This window comes from Stylophora pistillata, chromosome 14 (genome assembly GCF_964205215.1).
Source record: "Stylophora pistillata chromosome 14, jaStyPist1.2, whole genome shotgun sequence".
NCBI classification, from domain to species: domain Eukaryota; kingdom Metazoa; phylum Cnidaria; class Anthozoa; order Scleractinia; family Pocilloporidae; genus Stylophora; species Stylophora pistillata.
Window position 1 is genome coordinate 1,868,655 of NC_142532.1, and position 26,564 is coordinate 1,895,218.

The 26,564-nt window shown below is 39.8% G+C and overlaps 1 protein-coding gene across 1 annotated transcript in view; it reads left to right on the forward strand.

Annotated features, from left to right (window-relative positions):
• LOC111335818 (neurobeachin-like protein 1) overlaps positions 1–22,858 on the forward strand; it is a 37,059-nt gene extending 14,201 nt beyond the window's left edge. The window contains exons 22-40 of the mRNA XM_022941815.2: positions 184–821; positions 1,221–1,388; positions 2,547–2,890; positions 3,433–3,687; positions 4,223–4,430; positions 4,844–4,896; positions 5,287–5,545; positions 5,720–5,942; positions 6,775–7,044; positions 7,617–8,124; positions 8,351–8,679; positions 13,538–13,810; positions 15,126–15,349; positions 16,050–16,276; positions 17,184–17,383; positions 17,878–18,047; positions 19,208–19,419; positions 20,178–20,485; positions 21,263–22,858. Coding sequence (XP_022797550.2) covers positions 184–821; positions 1,221–1,388; positions 2,547–2,890; positions 3,433–3,687; positions 4,223–4,430; positions 4,844–4,896; positions 5,287–5,545; positions 5,720–5,942; positions 6,775–7,044; positions 7,617–8,124; positions 8,351–8,679; positions 13,538–13,810; positions 15,126–15,349; positions 16,050–16,276; positions 17,184–17,383; positions 17,878–18,047; positions 19,208–19,419; positions 20,178–20,485; positions 21,263–21,401 — 5,008 coding nt within the window. The 3' untranslated portion in view covers positions 21,402–22,858. The remainder of the gene's footprint in view (positions 1–183; positions 822–1,220; positions 1,389–2,546; positions 2,891–3,432; positions 3,688–4,222; positions 4,431–4,843; positions 4,897–5,286; positions 5,546–5,719; positions 5,943–6,774; positions 7,045–7,616; positions 8,125–8,350; positions 8,680–13,537; positions 13,811–15,125; positions 15,350–16,049; positions 16,277–17,183; positions 17,384–17,877; positions 18,048–19,207; positions 19,420–20,177; positions 20,486–21,262) is intronic.
• The last annotated feature ends 3,706 nt before the right edge of the window (positions 22,859–26,564 follow it).

Sequence of the window (26,564 nt, forward strand, 5' to 3'; positions counted from 1 at the left end):
TGGTCTCTCTCGGTCTCTATCTCCCCCTCTCGTTCTCAGTAGGTCTCTATCGGTCTCTGTCGGTCTCTGTCGGTCTCACTTGGTCTCTCTCGGTCTCTATCTCCCCCTCTCATTCTCAGTAGGTCTCTATCGGTCTCTCTCGGTCTCTTTCTCATTTATGTCATTTTGTCTTATTTTTTAAAGGCACCTCAGCAACACCTCAGAAGATGGCTCTAGTCAAACAGAATCCAGTGAACCTTCCAGTCCTAGTCCTCTTTGCACAGAGCAGCAGGAGGAGGAATGGGTTTACATTGAAGATAACCATGACCTTCGATTTTACAAGAAGGAGATTTACCGACTGTGCAAGTCACGCAATAGTAATGGCGTAGCACTGTTTATGTTTTTGCTTTTAAGTATTTTGAAAGGCCACGACGTGAGGGAGGAGGAGTTTGCAGAAACTCTTTGTTATGTTGGTAGCATACTACGTACTATGGACGTCAAGTTTATTAATGTCGGTGTGCTGAGATCGTTACAAGCTCTAGTGGAATGCGTGACAAACGAGACTGTTTTACAAAGTGTCTTTGAAAATCTACTCTTTGATTTTCGCATTTGGAGCTGCAGTGAATTTAACGTGAGAATTGGACACATTCAGTTTATTTCCACACAAATTAAAGATTCGCCTGAAAGATTTCGTTCCGAGTATGGTGTCAGGTTCTTCCTTGATGTCATCACCCAACACTATAGTGAGCATGCGCCGTTGGAGAATTCCGCTGGCCGGAATCGAGAAAATGAGATTAAGTTAACTCAGGAGGAAGTGAAGATTATCAGAGCATCTTTGTTAGGTTCGTATTTCTAATACTTTCCTTGGTTGAGTCAGATGGGGTTGTTAGAAAAGACATTTGGGGCAAGGATTCTTACCGTATTAGTCTAGGTTCTGATAGAAAGAGACAGGTTCTCTTTTGAGTTTAATACGCACATACGCAATAATTTTCGTGAATCCTCAGGGGAGGGGAGGGGAGGCACTCTTAACTTGCGTTACTGTGTTTTCACATTTTCCCATTTCAATTTTTTCACTTTTTCACTCTTTTGCACTCTCCTCACATGATTGGAGAGGGTTGATTAACAACTGCATCTCGTCCAAGATAGAAAGGGAATTTCAATGTTAGTACCATAGAGGATGAACTTAAATTAGGTACTATTCGCTGATGAGTGAATTCAGTTTTCCGTTTGTTTTATTTTAGGTTTAATCAAGTTCTATCTGACAGAGAAAGTTGCTCGAGAGGAGGTTTGGTTCATTGTGGAATACTTGTCTTGCGTGACAGATTCAGAGCAAATCACAGAAGTGATAGACGTTCTCTCGTCACTCTGTGACCGAGCTTCAAAGAGTAAGATGGCTAAACGGCTCTCAGGTACTGAATGGGACGAAGAAATGAATTTTCGTCCCCGTAAAGTATGCAATTTGGTGTCTCATTAGACAATTCCCTCTCAAACGTTACAAACTCAGAACAGATCGTTTCCTCCTAGGCCCACTTTATTTTATAACATAACTAAAGTAAAGCGCGCGCTCTGATTGGTCAATTTAGCGTCCCCCATTTGCCCATGGGTGTACGCTGCTGACGTTGGCAAATGCAAAGACTATTTTTCCGCGCGCGCTTGTTTTTTTCTGGTCACGTAAGATTTGTTAAATGTAAGGGAACTCTTTAGCTACAATGTATCAATGTTATGTTATAAAACTTAAGAAGCTAGAGTCGCTCTCGGCTATCGCCTCGAGCGACTCTTACGCTTCTTTCGTGCTTAGCAACCTCCCGCGTGCATCCATAACTCAATAATGTACGCTGTGGTGTTTACCATTTGTTAAATAGTGGAACCTCAATTTAACGAACCTCTATGAAACGAAGTCCTCGGTATAACGAACGATACTTCAGTTTCAGCCCAGCCAAAGTTACAGTAAAATGTATGCCACAGAACGTCGATATAACGAACCCTTGATATAACGAACCAATTTCCACAGTCCCTTGCCACTTCTTAAAATCGAGATTCCACTGTATTAAGTAGTAGTGTCCTCTACAAACGATAAATTTAAGTCATTGAATAACTTCTCTTGTCCTCATTTATAAAGTTGCTATTATACATACACACAGCATCAGGAGGGGGTCTGTTTCTCTGTCAGTCTAGCCCAAACTTTGATTCAGAAAACACAGACAATTTTTCTGCACCATAGCAAAAGTAGGCTAATACATATCTCAAGGCATGTAAGTTTTAAATACTACGTATTGAGTAGTAAGTTGTGATCCTGTAGTTGCAAGAATTTGGTGTCAGACGAGTGTTAAAAAAACCCACATGTGGAGGGGTGGAGGGAAGGGGGGTCTGACCCCCATGACCTTTCCCTTTGGATCCACCCCCAAGCATTGTGATTATTATGTGTTCGTAGTACATGTGCCTCAAAAATATGTTTTGTGTCTGGAAAAAAGGAGTATTGTCTACAAAATAGACGAAAAAGTAATTTGCGAACAAAAATTTCGTGCAATTGTTTCAAACTAAGTGTAATTTTGACTTTTTATTGTCAGATTCCAGACATATCCCCGTCTTTGTCACATTACTAATCAATCAAAAAAACCAAGATCTTCGTCTCAGGATTCTGAAACTAATGTCCGCCATCATAGCGTCCAATAAGGTCCCTGAGGGGAACAGAAGCTATTGGCATTTAAGGCCTATTGGGCTCTCTGCGGTGACAAAGCTCCTCGCAGATGACGTCTCTAAGCCCCTTATAAAAAGTCTCCTCCAGCTGGGTGTGTCAGAGCATGACGAGAACAAAGGCGTTGACGTCTTGATGCATTATCACGTGGTACTGGCTGTGTTGGAACTGATTGAAAATGGGGATCTGGAAACGAAGACTTTTGTGAGTCACATGGTAGGGAAGGTTAATCTTTGTTCATGGAAAATCGATATTAGCATCCATTATCTGTCAGTGGTCAGTGGCAATTAACTGATTTCAAAGAAATTCCCAGTACTGACAACTTTTATGGTTCTTATTATGTTTATTTTTTGCGGGGGGGGGGGAGGGGGGAGGATGGAACGATGGGTTTAGAGCAACTGCTCCGTTGATGAAATCGTGCTGCCACGAATTAGTTGGTGGTGACGGGTTTAAAACCACCGAAAACTTTATCCTCTCCAGGTTTTACAGACAAGGGATGGGTTGATAATTAAACAACTGACATTAACCTCCAACAGGTACGTGGACGATGGAATGGGTCAATCTCGATTAACATAGGCGCAAATTGTACATTAAACGAGGGAATGTAGCTTTTGGTAAAGTCAACATCACTGTAGTGCACCTGTTGTGTCATAATTTTGTGATCGTATACACAAGTATGGCCACAAATGTATAGTATTACAGTAGTTCTGTGTCGGTGTTAAGCATTATTTTGAAGTAAAATTCATTGTTTATTTCAGATTTTACGATCAATCGATGCCAACGCCCTCAGCATGTCACGGTGTGCTAAGGAATTTGGGTGGCATGTTACGTTGCTCAGGATGATTACGGGCCCATTCGGCGCGCCTCGGGGTATCAGTGTCTCGAAAGAAAAGGACATTAGTGTTCTGGAAGAAAAGAAAAGAGGCGAGGAAGATTTGATCGAAACTGTGCTCGAAATCGTGTTTCGAGTGATGTGGAAAGGGGTTGAAGGCTTTGGAGAAAGCGATTGGAAGGTAAAATGTATATTTTGAAAAATTGTTTTTGTATCGATGTCATGCAAATATACTCACAAATCTGAGCTAATGAGCTTAAGGCCATCAAAGCTTTTTACCTGGTCTATTAATTGAAAAGTAATACCGTTTGCTCAGAATGTTCGCGCGCTTATTCTCCTGATTACATGATTTTTATGTACAGTGCAGGATGCGCAGTTCAACACTGAGGCATCACCTTATGCATAAATTAAACGTCTGACAGACCAGAAAAATGAGTGGGTGAGTGAGTGAATTTTGGATCCATACCTAAACCTCACGGTAAGACTGACATTAACCATGAATTAAAAACGATATTTCTACCATATGACGTTCTCGCTGCCCCGGGTGACTTCATCTTTCGAGATGTCATGTCTCTCTTGCTGGGAATCTTCCCCCCTGTAGTGAATTGTTACCTTCCTTTTAATATTATATTTAATATTAAGTTATTATTATTATTATTATTGTTATTATGATTATTATTCTATTAAATATTAATATTAAATTATTCCTTCCTTAGGTTCGGGGTCAAGCCATAGCCGCAGTGAGTCTCATTTCCTCAGCGGAGTCCTTCTTGGTCCCTCATCGTATTATCGAGAGGCGCCTTCTGGAGCTTTGTCTGCAGGGGGCCGTGCAAGATATCGAGGTGTCCGGACAGACAGGTGAATCTGAGACCCAGAATGCACTGATGGTCATGCGTTTGGTGGAAGACTTCATCTTTACGCCAGGTAATTCGTCAGGTTAAAAATGGGATGTGTTGGCGAGCTAAACCTGCTCGAGTGTATCCAGGTTTCCATAGTATGAAATGACTAGAAATATTGGTGTTTCTGTTGGTTAAGATGCAAATGCCAGAATACTCTTCCTTGTTTCCACGTTATGCCTACTTTTCACACTTGTTTTTTGGCGCTTTTCAAAACTGTACCAATTCATGATTCACTGGATCTCGTAATGCGTCTGATTCAGACAACTGTATTGGCTAAGCCTTTTAAGCTTTTATGAAACTAAAGTTTTACAAGTTGCTCAAAGACAAAACTTGGACGCCTGGGTTCTGCTAGAGCACTGCCCTCTCTCCTTCTACCGAACTACAGATCCTCTTATGGACGCTTTATTTCACAGTTTTGTTTCTTATAATATTCTTCAGCTGCCATTGCTGGAGCGGGATCAGACAAAGAATCGGAGACATGGAGTGTAAAGGTATAGTTTACTCTTATAGATAAATTTTTTTTCCCTGTAACTTTTTAGCTCTAGGATCTGCTTGTGAATTCTCTGCTACAAATACTCTTGAAAATCAGTTACGAGAAATTAGTGTCATCTCTTTATAGCAATAATAATAATAATTTAATATTTATATTGCGCAAATTAACATGTGGATATGATCAAATGCGCATCACAACACTTTTCGGGGGACTTTGGCCGGACTGCATCAGCAGTTTACAAACAATCGAAGGAAACTTATTTGAAGATGCCCCCTCCCCCCCAATTCCCAGTAACCGATAAGTTTGAGTATTCTCATTACCTGTTTGCCAGATAATGTATGGATTTTATTGGGAGAAGTTATATGTTGATCTCTTTCTCTTTTGTTAGCTTGTTGAGAATGTCGTACTCCTTCTTGAAGTACTAAACGTCTGGGACGAGAATGAAGAAAATGTGGAATGGGAAGAAATGTCTCAAGTTGGAGTGAGGATTCTCTTGGCTTTCATTTCTCGGCCGGAAACAGAATACTGCGCTACAGCTTCCTCCAAACTCAGCAAACTTCTCAAGGCCCGGATGACTTCGTCTCAAGGAGAGCTGTGCTACATTTTAGGACGACTACATCAAGCATTTGTTGCATCACGAGTTAAAGGTGTGATTACGAAAAATTAACGATTAAATGAGAATCAATTTTTTTTCTGTTTAAGGATAATACTTACTAGTTTTCATTTGAAAGGTCAAACATGAAAGTTTCATCAACAGATTTAAAAGTTGGAACCACCTTGTACAGATTTTTTAAACTTTGACAATGTTTCCGACATTTTAGGTGACAGTGAAAATTTTTCGTTCATCATTCCCGTCATCCGTCTGTTGCTTTTAAAGTATCACCACACTCTACCGCTGACCATCTATATACCCACATTCTCAACCACTGACCGCGCACAAATACATGCTCAAGAGGATTTCCTTCAGATGATAGAGTCTGATGAATTCAAAGCGATGATGAAACAACAGATCTATCCAGGAATGAAACAATATGACAATACATTGTAAGTAATGCTTAGCCTAGTAAATAGTTAATTCAAGATATTTCAGATGAAGGCTCTACACTCATCTTTTACTGACATTTAAGAGTATCCCCGGTTTCCACTCTTCCCTCAGAAAGGGAATCACATTCTGCTCGGGACCCCCTTTTCTCAACCACGCCCTAGCCGGGGTAATGGTACTTAGGGGAGAGAGGGAAGAAAGAGGAGGCTTGAGTGAATTGTAGCCTGGGAAAAGAAGAGAAAACTGGAATTTTCTACGAATTTCTACGGTAGAACTCTCGTTGTATAGTCTGTTGCAGGTATTCGTTTGAAAATAGTAGTTCTGAGCAAAAGAAGGAAGGAATAAGGTTTTGGACGGGTTGGCTGCCACGGGTTTGGACGGGTTGACAGGAAAGTATAAACCATTGATACAGTATTAAAAGGAGTTTGTAATCACTGACTTTTAAAACTGATTAGTGTGTTTGATCAGAAGACAAAACTGTGAAATCTCACTCAAGAAATATTACCCTTCCTTTTCGAAATCGTTCTCATCGAGGAACGAATCTCCACTCTGGTCGCCGTTATATCTCATTCATTCATAACATCAGATTGAGGTCACCCTTTGCGCATATCTCGAAGAAACGGACTTGTGTTTGGGAAAATACTTATAAATAGCTTTGGTAAGAGTGTCCAAAGGCTAGGACAAGGAGCTTCTCTTCCTCCCTTCCGCCACATTTTATCTCGGTGTCTAAGATTCCTTTCCGCATCATGATTGTTCCTCACGATTTTTTTTCTTCGTTTACTGATATCTGTTTTCCGTGAGCGACCTTCTGTATTCTTTTCCTCTTTCTTATAGCTCAGAGTCGTCTCTAGCCTCAGGTCGTTTTTGGATGGATTGTCTGACAGGACTCACAGAGAGCTTAAGAAAAAAAGAAAGAGCACAGGACGAAAGCTGCGAGAAATTTGAAGAGCAGATAACCGCACCATTCAAACAATTTCAAGAATCACAGAGAGAACACATCAAAAACTTACCCAAACAACAAGAACAAGAAAAGGAAAGTGTGGCAAGGCAATGGAAAGGTTTGAAAAGAATGTTAACCTCTGAAAGATCCCCGTGGGGTGCCAGGTGAGGAAAATGAAATTACCAGCTCGGGAAATACTCTAAACAAACTTTGGCTTTCTAAGTAACCCAGGTTTTACAACATTATGTAACACCTGCGCTGTTTTGCCAACTGACCACGTGCAAAACTAAAATCAACCCTTGTAATCATTCGATCATCGAGCCACAATGAGAGACAAAAGGAGTTTGCATGCCTTTACATTACTAAGTGGTCGACAATGCTCCATGGAACATAATAAACAGAAATCTTGCATTTCATTTCTAGTATGATACATAAAAGTCCTCCGAAACAGTGTTGACACAAATAAGTGAGTATTTTGTTATCACCAGGCAACACTGAAATGGGGAGAGGGGGAGATAAATGAAAGTTATAGGAAAAAAATTTGAAAAGTGAAAAAGGAATAAAGCGTACGAAGACTTTTGCCAGTCATTGTAGTTCGTCTTGCCTTTCATTGACCACTTTGTTTATTTGATATTGAACAGCGGTATTTCTCTCTTGCCACCGACTTGTTAATTTTGCCATCTATATGTATCGTTTTTCCAGTTTATTTCATTTCAACATTTTTGTTCTGTCTTAGGTCACCAAAGGAAATACATTGGAAACTCTCCACCACAGAGAACTTTCAACGCATGCGCCTTAAACTAGCACAAAACTGCTCATTTACACCGCATATCGAGGCAAGCCGCGCGCGTGACAATGCGGATGTGGTGGATTCTCGCGAGGCCTCAGTGCCCGTGCGTGTTGCTAAAGAGGCCGTTGTTCAAAATGTCGACGAGGACATACTTGAAGTTGATGACATCGGAAGCCCCACAGGCAGAGAGAAGGTTCGCACGATTTCCGAAACGGAAAGACCGCTTTTAGGTGAAGCTTGCGAATTGATTACCCTCATGGATATTGTGCCGGGCAAACTTGAAATCACCACTACGCATGTCTACTTCTATGCGGATGAGATCGCTGGTCAGGATTTCCAGTGGCCGCTGAATGAGCTGAGAGAAGTTCATCTAAGACGACACAATCTGAGAAGGAGCGCGTTGGAGTTCTTTTTGATGGATCAGACGAACTATTTCTTGAATTTCACCAAGGAGGTATTTTCAGTAGTATTTTGACATTTCTGCGTTTGAGGGTATGGTAAACTTTAAAACTTAAAACTTTCAGGGACTGAAACTGTAGGGAATTTACTCTGAAGTTTAGTCGTTACAACTGCATTAGAACTTAATTGCAGCAACATAAATTCCAATTTGATCCTGTGGATGTGCTCCTTTTTAAATCTAATATTATTTGATTTACAAAAAACATTCATTTATTGTTTAGACCCGTAACAAAGTGTACAAGAGGATAATGTCCTTGCGGCCTCGGAATTTGTACTATATGGGCGCCAAATCTCCTGCGGACCTGCTCACGGCCTCGGGGCTCACAGATAAGTGGGTGCACCGAGAAGTATCCAATTTTGAGTACCTTATGCAGCTCAACACCATCGCTGGAAGGACTTATAATGACCTGAGCCAGTATCCAGTATTTCCTTGGGTCCTTAGAGACTATGAGTCAGAGGAGTTACGCCTGGACGACCCTTCTGTATATAGGGACCTTTCCAAACCTGTTGGGGCTTTGAATCCTAATCGCGTGGAATCTTTACGAGAAAGGTAACATATTTGCCACTCTATAAAAGAGAGGTGTGGTGGCAGGTGGCCTAGGCGTCGGACCGCGGATCGAAAGATCTGGGCTTGCCTCCTGAGTTTCGGTCCTTGTGTAGTGTTTTCGGGCAAGGGGCCTTTCCTAGTCTCAACCCCTTGTGGGGGGAGGGGGTATGGGGAGGGGGTGGGGGGGGCTTGAAAAGCTCTGATCACGTTTCCCCCAGAATGTAAAAGATTACCTGAAAATAAGGTCGATATGAGGGATGTAGAGTTTGCTCCTCTCTTGCAGACATCCATGATAAATATGGTTTCCCAATCAAAGCATTAGAAGACGCAGTTTACCCTCACTGTTCCCACCCCTCCCAGAGTATAAAATGAGTAGTGGTAAAATGTTAAGGAGACTTGGCAAATAAATGGGGCAGGGGTAGGGAGGCAATTTGTCACGGACTAACATCTCATACAAGGGGAGTACTAATACTCCATGTTACCTTCAACCCCTGACAGTGATCACTTGTAATTTCTCCCAGCTGTATCGCCCTTGAATCGAATGTAAAGGTCGTGAGAATATGAGAAATGATCACCAATTTAAGAAGCTCCTTGTCCGTATCACAGTAAATGTAAAGAGGTCAATGTGGAGAATATGGATTTTGATGTTCGCGTTAAGCTAATGAAACGGAGGAAAGCCCCAAGAGTAAAAACTCGCAAATGTGGCCAAAAATCGAACATTTTCAAAATATTGTGGCGACAGCGAAAAAATCGATTCGGCTCATATTCTCAAGTTAGGTAGGCCTTATGGTGAAACAAAGCACTGCATACTTCGTTTGGCTAAATATCGACTTATTTTGGAGAAAATCGATAACTGAATTTCGCCAAAATGCCGCTTTTGAAGCTCAAAATTTCAAACGAATCTTGGAGCGTCGCGCCACGAACTGAAACCACTTGGACCGATAAAAAGTACCAAATCTTGAAAAACAACTTCAATACATGTGTTGACGGCAATTTGAGCAATTCTTCATCATTCATTTACACAATCTAATTGAATTTATCCGACCCTCTTCTAACAAGATCAAAAATAGGTCAAAAGTAACGTTATTTAACTATGTGGTAAATAACATAATCGACTGAAAATCTGGCTTTTGGAAGGCGACGTGTGGTTCTTTTCGATCTCCAAAGGATTTTTGGGGTAATGATTTTGTGCGATTTAATCAAATTTTAAAGTTGGGTAAATTAAGCTGATTTGAAGGTGCCGTCAGTTATTCGAAAATGTACACAGTCACACGCAAACTCAATTGTTTCGCATTTTACGTCCAGTCTACAGCTTATTTAACATAATATCATCTTACCGTTTATATTGCTGTATCACAAAAGGTGATTGCAGTCCTGAAATTGTTGCATCGCTCCCATAATAGCGATATAACTTGGCAGGATCTTGATAACGAGTGTTTACAAAGCGTATCACGGGGTTTTCGCCATTTCCATTTCGTTGAGAAGGAGGCTGTAATTACTTCACGTAAGAGATCTTTGTTTAAGTATAGTCTTCAACCAAACCGCGAACCAAACGTTCGCGGAATTAATGTTGCTTGTTCAGAAGCATGTTACTCGTGTGCGGAATAACGCTAATTAATTCAAAATGAGGTCCACTGAAATCGACAACTCCGCAAAAATACAACATTGGACTGTGAGGCACGTGGCTACTGGAAGTATGGTCGAGTGTTACATATAGGAAACACGAGCAAACAATTATTTAACTCCAATCGTTATTGAGTTAAATTTTTATTTAGTGAATTATTATTTCGTTTGATAAAGCTCATTTTAGGACAAAAAGAACGAAAGGTAAACCTAGTTCGGTGATTACATGTAAAACCACTGTCTGCTACAATATTACCGTATTTTACTGTTGATAAGATTTCAACTTCCCTGCACTCTTACTTAATTTTTCTTCGGTTGACGGTATGTTGTTTTCAACATGAGTTATAGTCAAACCTATTTAATGAAATTCAGAGGGGTGTTTTTATCGTTAATCGCTGATACCACACGGAGTATCTATAAACACTTGGGGCTTTGTGTGAGAAGGAACCGGTCGACATGACAATTGCCTTGAATATAGGTCATGATTTTAAATGACTTATAAGTATTTTTTTAAGACGCTGAAAGATTGAATCGTATTTGTTTTCTCTTCCTTATTATTTTAATCGCTATAGATTGTTTGATTAATTACAGGAATTACCTTGAAACTGCATAAAACGAACTGCATGCAGAGAAAATATTTGAACTCTGCAACAGCAGTGCGTGTCGTTCTTCTTATAAGGATATCTGCTGCTCGTTCAAAACTACGGTAAGAATGCACTGTGACTTTGACAAACGATCCAGAAAACGGGAAACAGTAATTATACCTCTTCTTGCTTGTTTAAGGTGGATTGAGAGCCATTCCACTTGTCTTGGTTTTCCGGGCCAAAAGACGAAGTTGACCTAATTCTTAGCCAAGCAACCATATTCTCTCCTCCTGTTAACATACATAACATGACAATTTGTCGCTCGCCTAGTGTAAAGCTTGGTTTGGGGAAGACGAGAGGCTCTAAGTTCGAGGCGCCGAGTTCCTTTTGATATATATCAAACCATGTTCAATAATATATCGCCATATAAAGCATTGATTGGCTTTGGACTTCGATAAGAAGTAGTCATTCACTTCTTAAATTTATCATCTAAGAAGGAAATATTAAGGAGATAGGCAAAACATGGGTCTGTTTACTTTCTTTTTTCTTTTTAAATCTGGATGTCAGTCTTTTTCCAATGGGCGTGAACATTCTGGTCTGACCAGTCAACAGGCTTATGTTAAATTTGTCCTTACGCATCAGCTACGCTCTATGATATTTCGCCATATAATGCATTGATGGCTTTGAACCCGACCATATTTGAGGGGGATGGATCACTGCTTACGTGGCTACCTTCTTGGGAAAGAATACTAAATAACTAACTAGTTGAGTTAATTTTTCAAAGGCACTGTTTCCAAAATGCAAGTACCGTATTTGACTGATGTAGGTCTACCAACTCGCACTCGAGTCTGCTGTATCAGCTGGTGCAATGATTACTCGAAGCGTTTCTTGAGTTCTGAGATACGCAGGAATGGTTTCATTTCCAGGCGTGAGTTTTTTTTTTTTTTGGACCACTACCGGGAAAAGATGAGTGTGAATAATGTGAACGTGTGCTACCTGGGTCGTAGTTTTACTACTGGCACGAGTGACTTAACAAGGCACATTAGCCTCTGGAGAAGAAACAGTACAGATATAAAGCTATTGAACGTTGGCTAGTACAAAAATTTCAGCGAAAGTCGTGATTTTCCAGGTTTGACCCTTACAAAACTTCTTTTAAGTAAACAAATATTCAAACACTACACTTATCTCTGTTGCACATCTGCAGTAATGCTATGCCCTTTGCAGATCTTTCGCTGTTTTTTGTCCTAAAATAGGCTTCATCCATCCAAGTAACATGAAACATTAAATTATGATACATTGAATCATGATTGGAGTGAGATAATTGTTTGCTCCTGTTTCGTATATGTAACACTCAACCTTAGTTCCTGTAGCCACGTGCTTCACAGTCCAATGTTTTATATTTGCGTTTTATTTCAGTAGACCTAATTTTGAATTAATTAGCGTTATTCCGCACACGTGAAACATTTTTCTGAACCAGTTACATTCCGCTTACATTTGGTTCACGGTTCGGTTGTGAAGTATTTCAACGAAATGGAAATAGAGAAACCCCGTGATACGCTTTGTAAACAATCATTATCAGGAGGTGTTGACTATCCTGCCAAGTTGTTATATCTACTATTGAGGGAGCAATGTAACAATTTTAGGACCGTAATCCTCTTTTGTGATATTTCAATATGGACAGTAAGATGATATTATGTTAAATAAACTGTAGACTGGATGTAAAATGCGAAACAATTGAGTTTGCGTTTGAATGTGTACATTTTCGAATAACTGACGGCACCGTCAAATCAGCTCATTTTATCCAACTTTAAAATTTGATTAAATCGCACAGAATCACTACCCCAAAAAATCCTTTGGAGATCGAAAAGAAACACACTTCGCCTTCCAAAAGCCAGATTTTCAGTCGATTATGTTATTTACCACAGAGTTAAATAACGGGTTACTTTTGACCTATTTTTCATCTTGTAAGATGAAGGTCGGATAAATTCAATTAGATTGTGTAAATAGACAATCAAGAATTGCTCAAATTGCTGTCAACATATGTACTGATACAATGTATATGTGAAGTTCATATATTTTGAACTGCAGTATTAAATATGTATGATGAAGGATCCTCACAGTAGAGAGCGCTATTTATGCAATTGGTAGAGCGCTGCACTAGTATCGCAGAGGTCAGTGGTTCGAATCCCGTACAGGCCTGATATTTTTCAGGTCTGATTTTCGCTATTGCACAAATAGCGCTCTCTACTGCGAGGATCGTGCATCAAACATATGTACTGATGTTGTTTTTCAAGATTTGGTACTTTTTATTGGTCCAAGTGTTGTCAATTCGTGGCGCGACACTCCAAGATTCGTCTGAATTTTTGAGCTTCCAAAGCGGCATTTTGGCGAAATTCAGTTGTTATCGATTTTCTCCAAAATAAATCGATATTCAGCCAAAGGAAGTATGCAGTGCTTTGTTTCACTATAACGCCTACCCAACTTGAAAATATGAGCCGAATCGATTTTTTGGCTGTTGACACCAAATGTTTGACCGTTGGTAACATTCGCTCTTAAGGTTGTAAGGCTTGACCTTTAAAAGTAGGTAGAGAAAATCTCACTCCCTACGTCGTTTCACTGATCGTAAGTTTTTCATATTTTTATGGTAAATGTAGATACAACATGTTCGTCGATCCTTCTGGATTAATCGCCAAATTTCACTACGGTTCGCATTATTCGAGCTCCGCTGGAGTTCTTCATTACATGTTGCGTGTTGAACCCTTCACCACTCTGCACATTAAACTGCAGAGTGGAAAGTTCGACTGCGCGGACAGACAGTTTCACAACATACCATCCACCTGGAAGTCTATCTACAGCCAAGGCGGGGATGTAAAAGAGCTTATTCCTGAGTTTTTCTACTTTCCGGAATTCTTGGTCAATTCCAACAGGTTAGAGACTAAAAGGCTAGGTGGTTTTTATTGTGTATCAAGTAGGCACGTTCAAATTCTACGGTCAATTTGTTGTAACTCTCTGACGCCTCCCTCCTCTCAAGGGTAGGATTTGGTAAATGCAGAGGGGGGTATGCAAATTCAGGGAGGGGCCGTAGAATTTCCCGGGTGAGAGGAGGGGGCGTCGGACGCGAGCGTCTTTTTGTAATTTGGGGGCATGCCACGTTTTTCGACATGATAAATTGTCACTTTTCCTTGAAAAAAAAAAAGAATAAGTGGCGAGGAAGGGTCAAACACTAACCTCTTACTGGAATTTGGGGGCATCCCAGTATGCTGTTTTTATTATATATCGTCACTGTTTTTTGACTACGCTAACGGGGGAGGAGGGAAGGGGTCCAACACTAGCCTATCAGGGGGTATCCCAGGTTGTTTTGCTATTATAATTTGTCACTTTCTTTTCACATTGCTGGGGGTGAGATAGAAGTCCAGTGCTAGCCTCTTACGGACATCTGGGGGCATCCTAGGTCATTTTCCAGTTATAAATTATCACTTTTTCCCAGCAAAAACCGGGGATCAAATGTATCTAAGGATCCCCTTACTTACGTTCTTTGGAGTGCATATATCTTATTAGACGTTTTGTTGTGTAGTATCGCTGAGTATTTTTACGAGTTGTGCCGTATTTTGACGAGCCCGTAGGGCGAGTCAAAATACAAATAACGAGTAAAAATACTCAGTGATACTACACAACAGAACGTCTAATAAGTTATTTATTATCCAATATGCTAAACTGTTAGTTCAGTGCGGGCGAATTTCGCGGATATTTATTTACGGGGAGTGCGTGACAGAAGTATGCGAAGCGGAACGGAATTGGCGCTTTGTCGTGTTGCTGTTTCTATTTTCTTCAATAAATAAAGAAATTTCCTGGTCTTCTTGCTGTTTTTCTTCGTTCGATTCTTCTTATAACCTTGGATCTATATTTGCCAGTCATTCTGACTCTTCGTCGTCGGAAATACGATTCAAATTGTCCGCCATTTTTTTTCGTAACTACAATCCAATTCTTCGCTTACGCGATGCGAGAAAACCTGTTTAACCGGAACTCTGCAGTACAAATACCGCGTGATATTTGTACTCGTCTATGGCGTTATTTGTACTCTACGAAGCGTAGTTGGATAATAAATTCCGATATTTGATGAGACGCCAAATTCCCTGTACTAATTTCCAAGAACATACGTCTCTGTTAGAGAGGCGACTTAAGGAATTGATCGTTGGAAATAAAGGAACCAAACCAACTGTTCGGCGAATTTTCTTATCTCAGGTTCGATCTCGGACGTCTTCAGCGAGGAGGGGTTGTTGATGATGTCATTCTTCCACGCTGGGCAACCTCACCTGAAGATTTCGTCTTCAAACACAGACAAGCGTTAGAATCCGATCACGTGTCATCTCACCTGCACGAGTGGATTGACTTAATATTCGGTTATAAACAGAAGGGTCCTGCAGCGGAGGAGGCGCTGAATGTGTTTTACTATTGTACTTATGAAGGTAAGAGAGCGTCAAGGGACTGGGCGCTACAGGGCCTCTCCTTTTCTCCTACAGAGCTACAAAGAAGAGAAACAGTAGAAAAGAGTCTGGTGGGGATTATGGAGATCCAAACGAAGTGAAGGGTTTGTCTGTGATTTGTTGTCAAACAAATTTTTAGCCCAACCGAAACGTTCCAGAAGACAGTGAACTTTTTATCTTAAACTGAAAATATATTTGAAAAAGTTCAGGGTATCTAAACTGGGGCAGCTGTTATTTGTGTTTATTATTATTATTATCACTAAGATTACTATTATTATTATTTATTGTTCCAATCGTTTTATTGCTTGGGCATATTTTTAAAAGTGCTTCTAAGTTCTCCAGTAAGTTTCTGGTAGGATTGACTTAAGAACGCAACAGTCCCAATGAATTTCACAATTCTTAATTATAAGCTCAATCAACCCATCTTTGAGCAAAATGTAATGGTATCACTGTCTAACACTATGGCAGTTATTGGGCCGATCACTGTAATAAAAAGAAACATGACAACTCAGTCCTTTGGTTCTCTCTGCTCGGTCAAACCTGGACCCCGGTATGAGCCGTGACGTTACCAACAGATACGACTGACAATTCCTTCGCGACTAATGGGGCAAGAGAAAACATATATGTACTGGGCCAGTTATAATACTGTTAGAGGTAAAATCCACATGTTCTTCGGTCGTAGGCGCTGTTGATCTTGATGCCATAACAGACCCAGCCGAGCGAACAGCTACCGAGGGTATGATAAACAACTTTGGTCAAACTCCAATACAGCTACTGACGCAGCCGCATCCACCGCGCATGACAGCTGAAGAAGCCACCAAGTTGAATACAACAAAAAGCGCTGGCACGAGCAAGACACTCGAGAATGTGTTTGAGAACTTCGACAAATTAAAGGCCTACTTTGTTACCGTAAGTTGAGCTCAAAATGAGGCATAAACTCAATAACCTGATTTTGAAACATGCAGTAAAGCTTTGAATGGCAGAGAAAATGTCAAAAGAAACACGCGAAGGTAACCTTTTAACCCCTTCAGGTGACTACTATTTAATTTCCCCTTACAATATCACCACTGATTCAAAAATTAAGTACACGAGATTATAGGATCATAGAAGTTCTTGGTTATTAAACGAATTCTTGATTATTAAACGAATTATTTAACCGCCTCCCGATTAGCTCAATGGATAGAGCGCTGGACTGTTGTGCGGGAGGTCGAGGGTTCGAGTCCCGGCTGGACCAACACTCAAGGTCTTAAAATAATTGAGAGGAATATGCTGCCTTTCTATAACATCAAGAAATGGTTTAGATATTCTAGTGTTCTCGGATAGGGACGAATAAATGGAGGTCCCGTCTCCTGCAGGGTTAGGGGTACGAGACGTTAATTTCCCACGCACGAGATTACTGTGTGATGGATATCCTCCCCTGGGGTGGAATGGGTGGGTTGTTGTCTTGCGTTTCATACATGAGCCTCTGGCTCGGGCAAAATGAGTAAACATGCCCCACGTAAAGACATTAAACTTTGATTATTACTTTCTCCTTGTCAGCACCATCGGAAATTTACAGAAAACAGTATAGGAAATATGCATTGTGATGTTAGAATGTAAAGGGCTGAAGGAAAACGTATGTTAAATGTTGACTAGGTGTCTATACTTGGCGTTATCAGACCAAGACAACTCACTCTCCCCGAAACGCAAAATCGCCGATCATCTTTTTAAGGTTGCTCTCTTTCTGTGAAATAGTTTTTGAATCCAGCTTCTTCATATAATACATAACGAAATTTCCACTTGAAATAAGCTCATTTTTAACGCGTTATTGATCTAGGTATCTGATGCGACTGACCCTTTGGTGTTCTCCGCCGTGTCTCACGTTCACACCAGATCCCTGATTCACTCGGGCATGCCTGAACACATGATCACCATCAGCCAGAATGGCATTGTGGGATTGCACGACTGGCTGCCTTACTCCAAGGGCAGGGGCAAACCTTTCACCTTTGAACCTGACCCGTCTCTGTCGTCAAACAGGCAAGTTGTGGAATTCGTCCTCGGGCCTGATTCTCCCCACCACGTGTTAGGAATCAGTCACTATATATCGCTAAGGAAGAAAGGGGGAATTTTGGGGGGAAATTACATAGTTTTCAAGGGGGACGATGGAGGATCGGTCGTCACCCACAGAGTATGAAGGAGGGAATATAGAAAATTGATTGCCAAATAACTGCCAATAAGGGAGGGGTTATGATAAGAATACTACAGCGCCTTATGGAGTAAGTTTTATCGTGACACAAGCAGAATCCTCGGACCCCCTTCCTAGGCGATCAATTATGACTGGAAACGAAACCACCCTAAGAATCTGCTGTGTTCAAGTTGAGTTATTTTAAGTCTCCTTTGTATGAGTAACAAATGTAAAGACGTCGGCGCGTGTAGGAAAAAGGTTTCATTACCAACCTTATGATTTCTTTTGTAGCATATCTTAAAGCACGAGTCTTGTTAAGTTCTTCTGTTCTCTACTTCCGTTGTAGATTACGCCGTTGTATCGCGGGCCCGTTCAGTCCTGACATGCAGGTCTCTTCACATCTGTTTGCTATTACCCATGATGCTAAGTTGATCATTACCGCTGGACACTGGGACAACAGTCTGCGAGTTTTTGCCACAAGGGGGAGACAGCTGACAAGAATTGTGGGACATGCAGGTACGTTTTGCCTTCACAGTTAATAAAAGAGGGACTTGTCTTTGTTGAGTTTTTGGAAGTAGTTGAGGTTTAAGAAAAGAGATATAGTACAATTCGATAAACTGCGCGTATTAAACTTATGCTTTCTCTTCTATAACAATTCGATTTTATTTCTTTCTACTACTGGGTTAAAGGAAGTAATATAAGTTAAAAGTGTCTCGCTCAAGAACGCAACACAGTGAAGTTAATCCTATCTTTCATTATACCATAAGCTACATTACCCACGCATTTTGATTGGATCTTACTCATGATCTATTAGAGGACAGGCACATAGATAACGTCACCATCAACAATTTATGCATCTTTATTATCTGAAAAATGGGTTCCATATCACCGTGGGTCTTTACAGAAATAGATTACAAAAGTTGTCAAAATGTGGTATGAACAGCATTGATACACTCGGCTGCACCACGTGTACCATTGTATTTTATTCTTACCACATTTTGGCGTAATCTGTGGTCTATTTAACAAATGGTAAACACCACAGCGTACACTATTGAGATGGATGCACGCGGGTGGTTGCTAAGCACGAAAGAAGCATAAGAGTCGCGCGAGGCGATAGCCGAGAGCGACTCTAGCTTCTTAAATGCTTAGCAAACCTCCCAAGTACATCCATAACTCAATAGTGTACACTGTGGCGTTTAACATTTGTTTTATAACATAACATTGATACATTGCAGCTAAAGAGTTGTCTTTTATTTAAAAATCTTACATGACTAGAAAAAAAAAAGCGCGCGCGGAAAACTAGTCTAAGCATTTGCTCACGTCAGCAGCGTACACCTATTCACTAAGATTGGTGGACGCTGAATTGACCAATCAGAGCGCGCGGTTTACTTTGGTTATCTTATTAAAATGAACAGAGGCATGGCAACGTGGAATGTTTTTGCTAAATGTTGATTTGCATGATTCAATGTTCAGAGAAGGAGACATTAAATTATAGCTGAAACAGCAGCTAAGAAAAGATGGACATTGAATTGAAGCTTACCAACCCACCGTTTTTTTTGCAGTTGAAGCAAGGGCTTCAACTGAAGCTTTTCATTCCGTAATACACATTAACAATTAGACTACCAATTAATTTTTTCAATTTGTAACAGTTTTGTTTATATTGCCGCTATTTATAGATGTAATTACTTGTGTCTCATTGGATGACGATGGTCATCACCTGATCACTGGGTCACGTGATACCACCTGCCGCTTATGGGGAATCACTCATCAGGGAGGGGTGGCTCAGGAACTAATTCGTACCCCACTACAGACTTTATATGGTCATGATATGCCAGTCACATGTGTTGCTATGAGTTGGGAACTTGACATGGCAGTCAGTGGTTCTCAGGTAATAGTTACAATACCTCCAAAATATTTTAAAGATACTTAACACTAAATTCATAACGCTAGATGACTTTATATTTCTTCATATGAATCCTAAACGGGATTGACTTTTGGTTACTTCTTCATAGGAAACACCCCAAAAGTCTTAATCTTATTTCTTACTCGTTTGTTTCTTATCTCAAATGTTTCCCCCCCCCCCCGTAACTTTCGACCCCCCTTTCCCCCTTTCACCGACATTCCATACACTCCGCTTTTCTCCTCCACCCTTAACACGGAAACCATTATATTTATGTCCGCGTTTGATGCGCACCAATAGCCCATTTCCGAATTGCCTATAGCCTCTTTTTCAAAGCGAGTCTTGGTGCTCATCCGTTCGTATGGTAACAAGTTTTCATTCACATGCAAATTAAACTCATTTTCTTAGGTATGGTTGAGCACTTGGCCTCGTTTTGAAAAAGAGGCCAAACGTAATTCGGAATTGGCCTATTCTCAAATTCTCCTCACGCTGACTTTCTTGAACCCGCCCACCCTCACGTGATAATTCTCCTTGGTCCTCGTACTGACCCGGACACCGTAGCTTCCTGTGTTTCTTCTTTTCTAATTCATACCCCGCTCTCTTTCCGCCTCCCCCTCCCTTTTTCGACCCTTTCCTTTCCGAATTCCCATAACGCTGACAATCTCAAATATCCCCCCCCCCTCCTCTCCTCCATCAGAAATCCGTTGCTCTGGTACTTATTTTTTTTCTGCCTGTTCACTGTTCAGGATGGCACATGCATCATCCACACAGCGCGAAAAGGCGAATACGTTGTCACGCTAAGGCCCATGGGAATGTCGCCCGGCGCACAACCCAACCCCTGCCACGTGACTGGCCTCGCCCTCTCCGAATATGGGAACATTGTGGTATGTTGCAAACACGAAAGCAGTCGATCTCTGTGTAGATATTCCATCAATGGAAAACTTCTGACAGAAGACGCTAAATTAAAAGACGATGTCGCTCGTGTTTTCATTTCTGGCGAATTTGTTGTCACCGGAGGAGACGGCGGAAAACTGGAAATCAGGAATTTGCACAAGTACGAAATCTTTGTCAGTTTATTTGTTCGTCGTAAACTTTTTGTTTTGCAATTGTTTGTTTTCTCGTTTCTATTTTTTTTTGTACATTCTTTTCATACTTTTTGTCGGAAACTGCCTCTTTATGAACAATCATACAAATCCTTGAGACTCATGGCAGCTCAGTTTATTTAATGACTACATTCCTTTCTAAGTTATTGCAATCGCAGGGAACCTTGTAAATTTGTACTCAAATTGCATAGATACAGACTCATCTCTCTTCTACCGTTAGTATATTATCTTAAATATTTGAATTTGGATTTCTTATAGAATCTTATCGCCTCTCAATCTTTTTTGAACCATAATCGGTAACTGCGGAGACCATTTAGAATATACGAAAAATCTTCCTTTAACGATCAGACGATTTTCAAATATACCCCCTCAACCCAACGCAGGATAATAACGTGGAATATCGTCCAATAATGTGCTTTGTTTTTTTTAATTATGTATTTGTTTTAATTTATGATTTTTCAATAACATTTTATGATAAAGCTTAGAACTCAGATGTTAACCTTGAACAGGAGCCCTGCCTTGAAACAATACATTACTTAGGATGAAACGTTTACACTACAATATTTAAAATAAACCACAATATACGTACAATAAATATGGTTGAACAGTACAACATAGAGAATGAAAGACGAAATATAGTTTGTGTTTTCCGTTGGTATCCTTGCCTGGATACAGCTGTTTAAGTATTTTATTTCTTATTTTTACGAACGATTCCTCTGTGCTTGCAGTTTTCAAGTGGTGGAGAAAATGAAGCTTTTAGTACCAATCCGTAACGTCTCCATGGCAAGGGACAACACGCACATTCTTGTTTGTCTTCAAGATGGTAAACTCATCGTAATTGGTGTAGCTCCACCTACTGTCACGTGACTACACGTCATGTCTCACGGTTGTTTCAAAGATAGTAAGGTGTAAAAGCCTCGTGACATTATGTATATCAGGTGATATCATGTGACTTGCGTTTTGTCGCGTCCCTCGAGAATGTCATTTCCAATTTTAAATTCAGCGAAATTGATGTAGCTTTTTGCCGATCTCCATACTGAATAAGCTAGGAACTGATTTAGATAGTAGTTAAATGTAGTATTTACAGCCTTCAGGAAGCTGAACTTGAAAAAGTAGTTGGGTAGTATTTCACAAGTCCTCGTCTTAATGCTCCCTCCCGAAATATCTTTTATTTCTAAACTAAATTGAGAATTCAGTGTTGTTTAGCAACATTTTTTCCAAGGAAACTATTTTTTTTTCAATTCTGATAGGGACAATTTCAATTCCTTTACATGTACATTGTAAAAGGAGCATTATGAAATGAAATAGGAGAGAGTTACTTTTTCCAGTGTAAAATTTTTACTACGATACCTATCCCAGTGAATCACAAGTGAACCAGACCGGAAGAAAGCGAAATTTCCCAATAGTCCCTTTTACAGTCGTGGGCTTGGTGGCCAAGCCTTTGAACAGGAGTGAGGCTAAGGGTGACCCTGTTGTGATAGAGACCTGTATCTACTTAGCATGATAACAAAGAAATTTGCATTTGAAAAGCAAGAACATCTCTATCATAACAAGGTCACCCTTAGCCTCACTCCTGTTTAAAGGCTTGGCCACCAAGCCCACAACTGTAAAAAGGACTATTGTGACGGGAATTTATTTCATCGTAAACGGTAAATTTGTCATTTACGTTTAAGGGAGGAATATGAGAATTCTTCCTGTCGTTAAATATTCCCCTCGAAAGCACTGGATGCTTTGATTTGTTTTCGAATAAGTTATAGAGACAGGACTAAATATTTTTCAGTTGTACAATGTTAATCCCATACTGAGACTCGGGTAAGTTGACTCTTACAATACAGTCAGAGCACGTCTCAACTGAATAACGTAAAACCAATCTAATCACTGTAGCCAATCAGAGCATTGGTAACAATCACAAGGAGTTATCTGACGCGTTTTTGTAGCCAATCAGAAAGCCGATTAGAGCAAAACTAATGCAATATCTGATTACTTTTGACTTTAAATTCCTCTTGGCTGTTTGTGCAATTAGATGGTTTTATGTAATCACGTTGAATTACAAAACGATGTAGAATAATGGAAAATGTCTGGAAATAAGTAAACACGATTCCGTCGTAACCTCGCATGCAATCCCATACTTTATACTTGTTGCTGGCATCAACCTTAGTGGACATCAATCGTCATTTTCAACTCAATTTAAATACAAAATTTCACTTAGTGAACAATTCAATTATGCGTCTAAAATATTCTTGAATGTAGTATCTCTGTGTATACCTGTAAATTATGACAAAATTTCAAACAAAGCTGAAAACAATACATTTATTTTTATACAATTTTAGTCTTATTGAGTGGTTTTTCTATTCTCTTACATCGACAAAATTTGCGCAATCAAATAAAATCAACCCACTAATACTTGCCAACTTCCTTACGGAATTCTTGGATTTAATTTAATTTTAATTTTTTTAATTTAATTTAATTTATTCGCCACGGTTCGACAAATAAACAACTTACACCGTTACAAGAAAAGGAAAAATAAAGTGGAGTGGCAGGGGAGAGGAACAGGACTTTCGTCCCAATTGAAACCTAACCCCTTGATAATGAGCAAATAATTAGAGTTACGGTAAGCTAAATGGCCCGTATAGCTCCCCATGCTTCTATATTTCCGTCAAAAAGCTCGTTTGGACACTTGCACACAATACACAGCTAATCACGCTCTTTTAACGAGCGACAAGAATTCCCCTTTTTGAAGTTGAAAGCTCGTTTTAATTGTTGGTTTTCCAGATTAATCAAAAGCTCATTGACGAATTTCTTTTGTTTTAATATACAGAGAGAATTTTCTCGGCCCACAAAAGAGCTGTAGCTTTGACACTTGCAAACAATCCACAGCTAACGAGCTATAAATTGTCCAAGAACTCCCCTTCTTTGCAAAGACAGACCCATGAACAAAATACTATTGTTTTAATATTCAGAGAGGATTTACTCAACCCACAAAAAAACTGTAGCTTTGACACTTGCACTCAATACACAAGCTAATCACGCTCTTTTTAACGAGCTATAAATTGTCCAGGAATTCTCCTTATACAAGTTGAAAGCTCATTTTTGCTGGTGGTTCTTCCAGTTTAGCCAACAGCTCAATGACGAATTTCTATTGTTTGATATAAAGAGAAGATTTCTTGGCTCACAAAATGGCTGTTGCTCTGACACTTCCACAAATGCAGTACATAGCTAATCGCGCTCTTCCTAATGAGCTATAATTTGTCTAGGAATTCCCCTTCTTTGCAAAGATGTAAACGCATGAATATTGAAGCGATGGAAATTGGTTAATGAGCTTTTGGTTAAACGGGAAGAACCACTAGCTAAAACGAACTTTCAACTCAAAAAATCCGGGAATTCTTGGACAGCTCCTAGCTCGTTACAAAGAGCGTTAGCTGTGCATTATGTGCAAGGGTCAAAGCTACAGCTCTTTTGTGGGCCGAGAAAAATTTCTCTGAATATTACAAACAATAGAATTTTGCTCATGCGTTTATATCTATTCGAAAAGGGGAATTCCTGGAGAATTTAGAGCTCATTAGAAAGAGCGTGATTAGTTGTGTATTGTGTGCAAGTGTCAAAGTTACAACTCTTTTGTGGGCCGAGAAAATCCTCTCTGAATATCACAACAATAGCATTTTGCTGCTAGTTCTTCCAGACGAACCAAAAGCTCATTAACGAGTTTCTATTGTTTCAATATTCAGAGACGAGTTTCTTGGCTCACATAAGAGCTATAGCTTTGATACTTGCACACAATACACAGCTTATCACACTCTTTCTAACAAGCTGTAAATTGTCCAGGAATTCATTAATATGCGTCTATATCTCTACGAAACCTCTCTGAATAGAAGAACAATAGCATTTTGCTGCTGGTTCTTCCATATGAACTAAAAGCTCATTAACGAATTTCTATTGTTTATATCTCTGCGCAAAAGACAAATTCCTGGACAATTTATAGCTCGTTAGAAAGACTGTGATTAGCTATGTATTGTGTGCAAGTGTCAAAGCTACAACTTTTTTGTGGGCCGAGAAAATCCTCTCTGAATATCAAAACAATAGCATTTTGCTGCTGGTTCTTCCAGACGAACCAAAAGCTCATTAACGAATTTCTATTGTTTCAATATTCAGAGAGGAGTTTCTCGGCCTACAAAAGAGCTGTAGCTTTAAAAATTGCACGCAATACACAGCTTATCACACTCTTTCTAACGAGCTCTAAATTGTCCAGGAATTCTTTTATATGCGTATATATCTCTACGAATCCTCTCTGAATAGAAAAGCAAAAGTATTTTGCCACTGGTTTTTCCAGATGAACTAAAAGCTCATTAACAAATTTCTATTGTTTATATCTCTGCGCAAAAGGGGTATTCCTGGACAATTTATAGCTCGTTAGAGAGAGTGGGATTAGCTGTGTATTGTGTGCATGTGTCAAAGCCACTGCTCTTTTGTGGGCCGAGAAAATCCTCTCTGAATATTAAAACAATAAAATTCGTTAATGAGCTTTTGGTTTATCTGGTAGAACCAGCAGGAAAATGCTATAGCTTTGCTGGTCAGAAAGGATTCGTAGAGGTATAGACGCATATTAATGAATTCCTGGACAATTTATAGCTCGTTAGACAGAGTGTGATAAGCTGCGTGTTGTATGCAAGTGTCAAAGCTACAGCTCTTTTGTGGACCGAGAAACTCCTCTCTGAATATTGAAACAATAGAAATTCGTTAATGAGCTTTTGGTTCGTCTGGAAGAAACAGCAGCAAAATGCTATTGTTTTGATGTTTAGGGAGGATATTCTTGGCCCACAAAAGAGTTGAAGCTTTGATACTGGCACACAATACACAGCTAATCATAGTCTTTCTAACGAGCTATAAATTGTCCAGGAATTCCCCTATTGCGCAGAGATATAAACAATGGAAATTCGTTAATGAGCTTTTAGTTCATCTGGAAGAATCGGCAGCAAAATACTATTGTTTTTTAGTCAGAGAGGATTTGTAGAGATATAGACGCATATTAATGAACTCCTGGACAATTTACAGCTTGTTAGAAAGAGTGTGGTAAGCTGTGTATTGTGTGCAAGAGTCAAAGCTACAGCTCTTTTGTGGACCGAGAAACGCCTCTCTGAATATTGAAACAATAGAAATTCGTTAATGAGCTTTTGGTTCGTCTGGAAGAAACAGCAGCAAAATGTTATTGTTTTTATATTCAGAGAGGAGTTTTTCGGCCCACAAAAGAGCTGTAGATTTGTTACTTGCACATAATACACAGCTAATCACACTCTTTCTAACGAGCTATAAATTGTCCAGGGATTTTCCTTTTACTCAGAGATATAAACAATAGAAATTCGTTAATGAGCTTTTAGTTCATCTGGAAGAACCAGCAGCAAAATGCTATTGTTCTTCTATTAAGAGGGGTTTCGTAGAGATATAGACGCATATTAATAAATTCCTGGACAATTTACAGCTCATGAGAAAGAGTGTGATAAGCTGTGTATTGTGTGCAAGTGTCAAAGCTACAGCTCTTTTGTAGGCCGAGAAACTGCTCTCTGAATATTAAAACAATAAAAATTCGTTAATGAGCTTTTGGTTCGTCTGGAAGAACCAGCAGCAAAATGCTATTGTTGTGATATTCAGAAAGGATTTTCTCGGCCCACAAAAGAGCTGAAGCTTTGACACTTGCACACAATACACATCTAATCACGCTCTTTCTAAGGAGCTATAAATTGTCCAGAAATTCCCCTTCTTCGCATAGATATAAACGCAAGAATATTAAAGGAATAGAAGTTGGTTGTTGAGCTAAAACGAGCTTTTAACTGGAAAAAGGGGAATACCTGGACAATTAATGGTTCGTTAAGAAAAACCGTGATTAGCTGTGTATTGTGTGGAAGTGTCAAGGCTACAGCTCTTTTGTGGGCCGAAAACTCTTCTCTGAATATAAAAACAAAAGAATTTTTCTCATGCGTTTGTATCTCTGCGAAAAAGGGGAATTCCTGGACAATTTATGGCTTGTTAGAAAGAGCG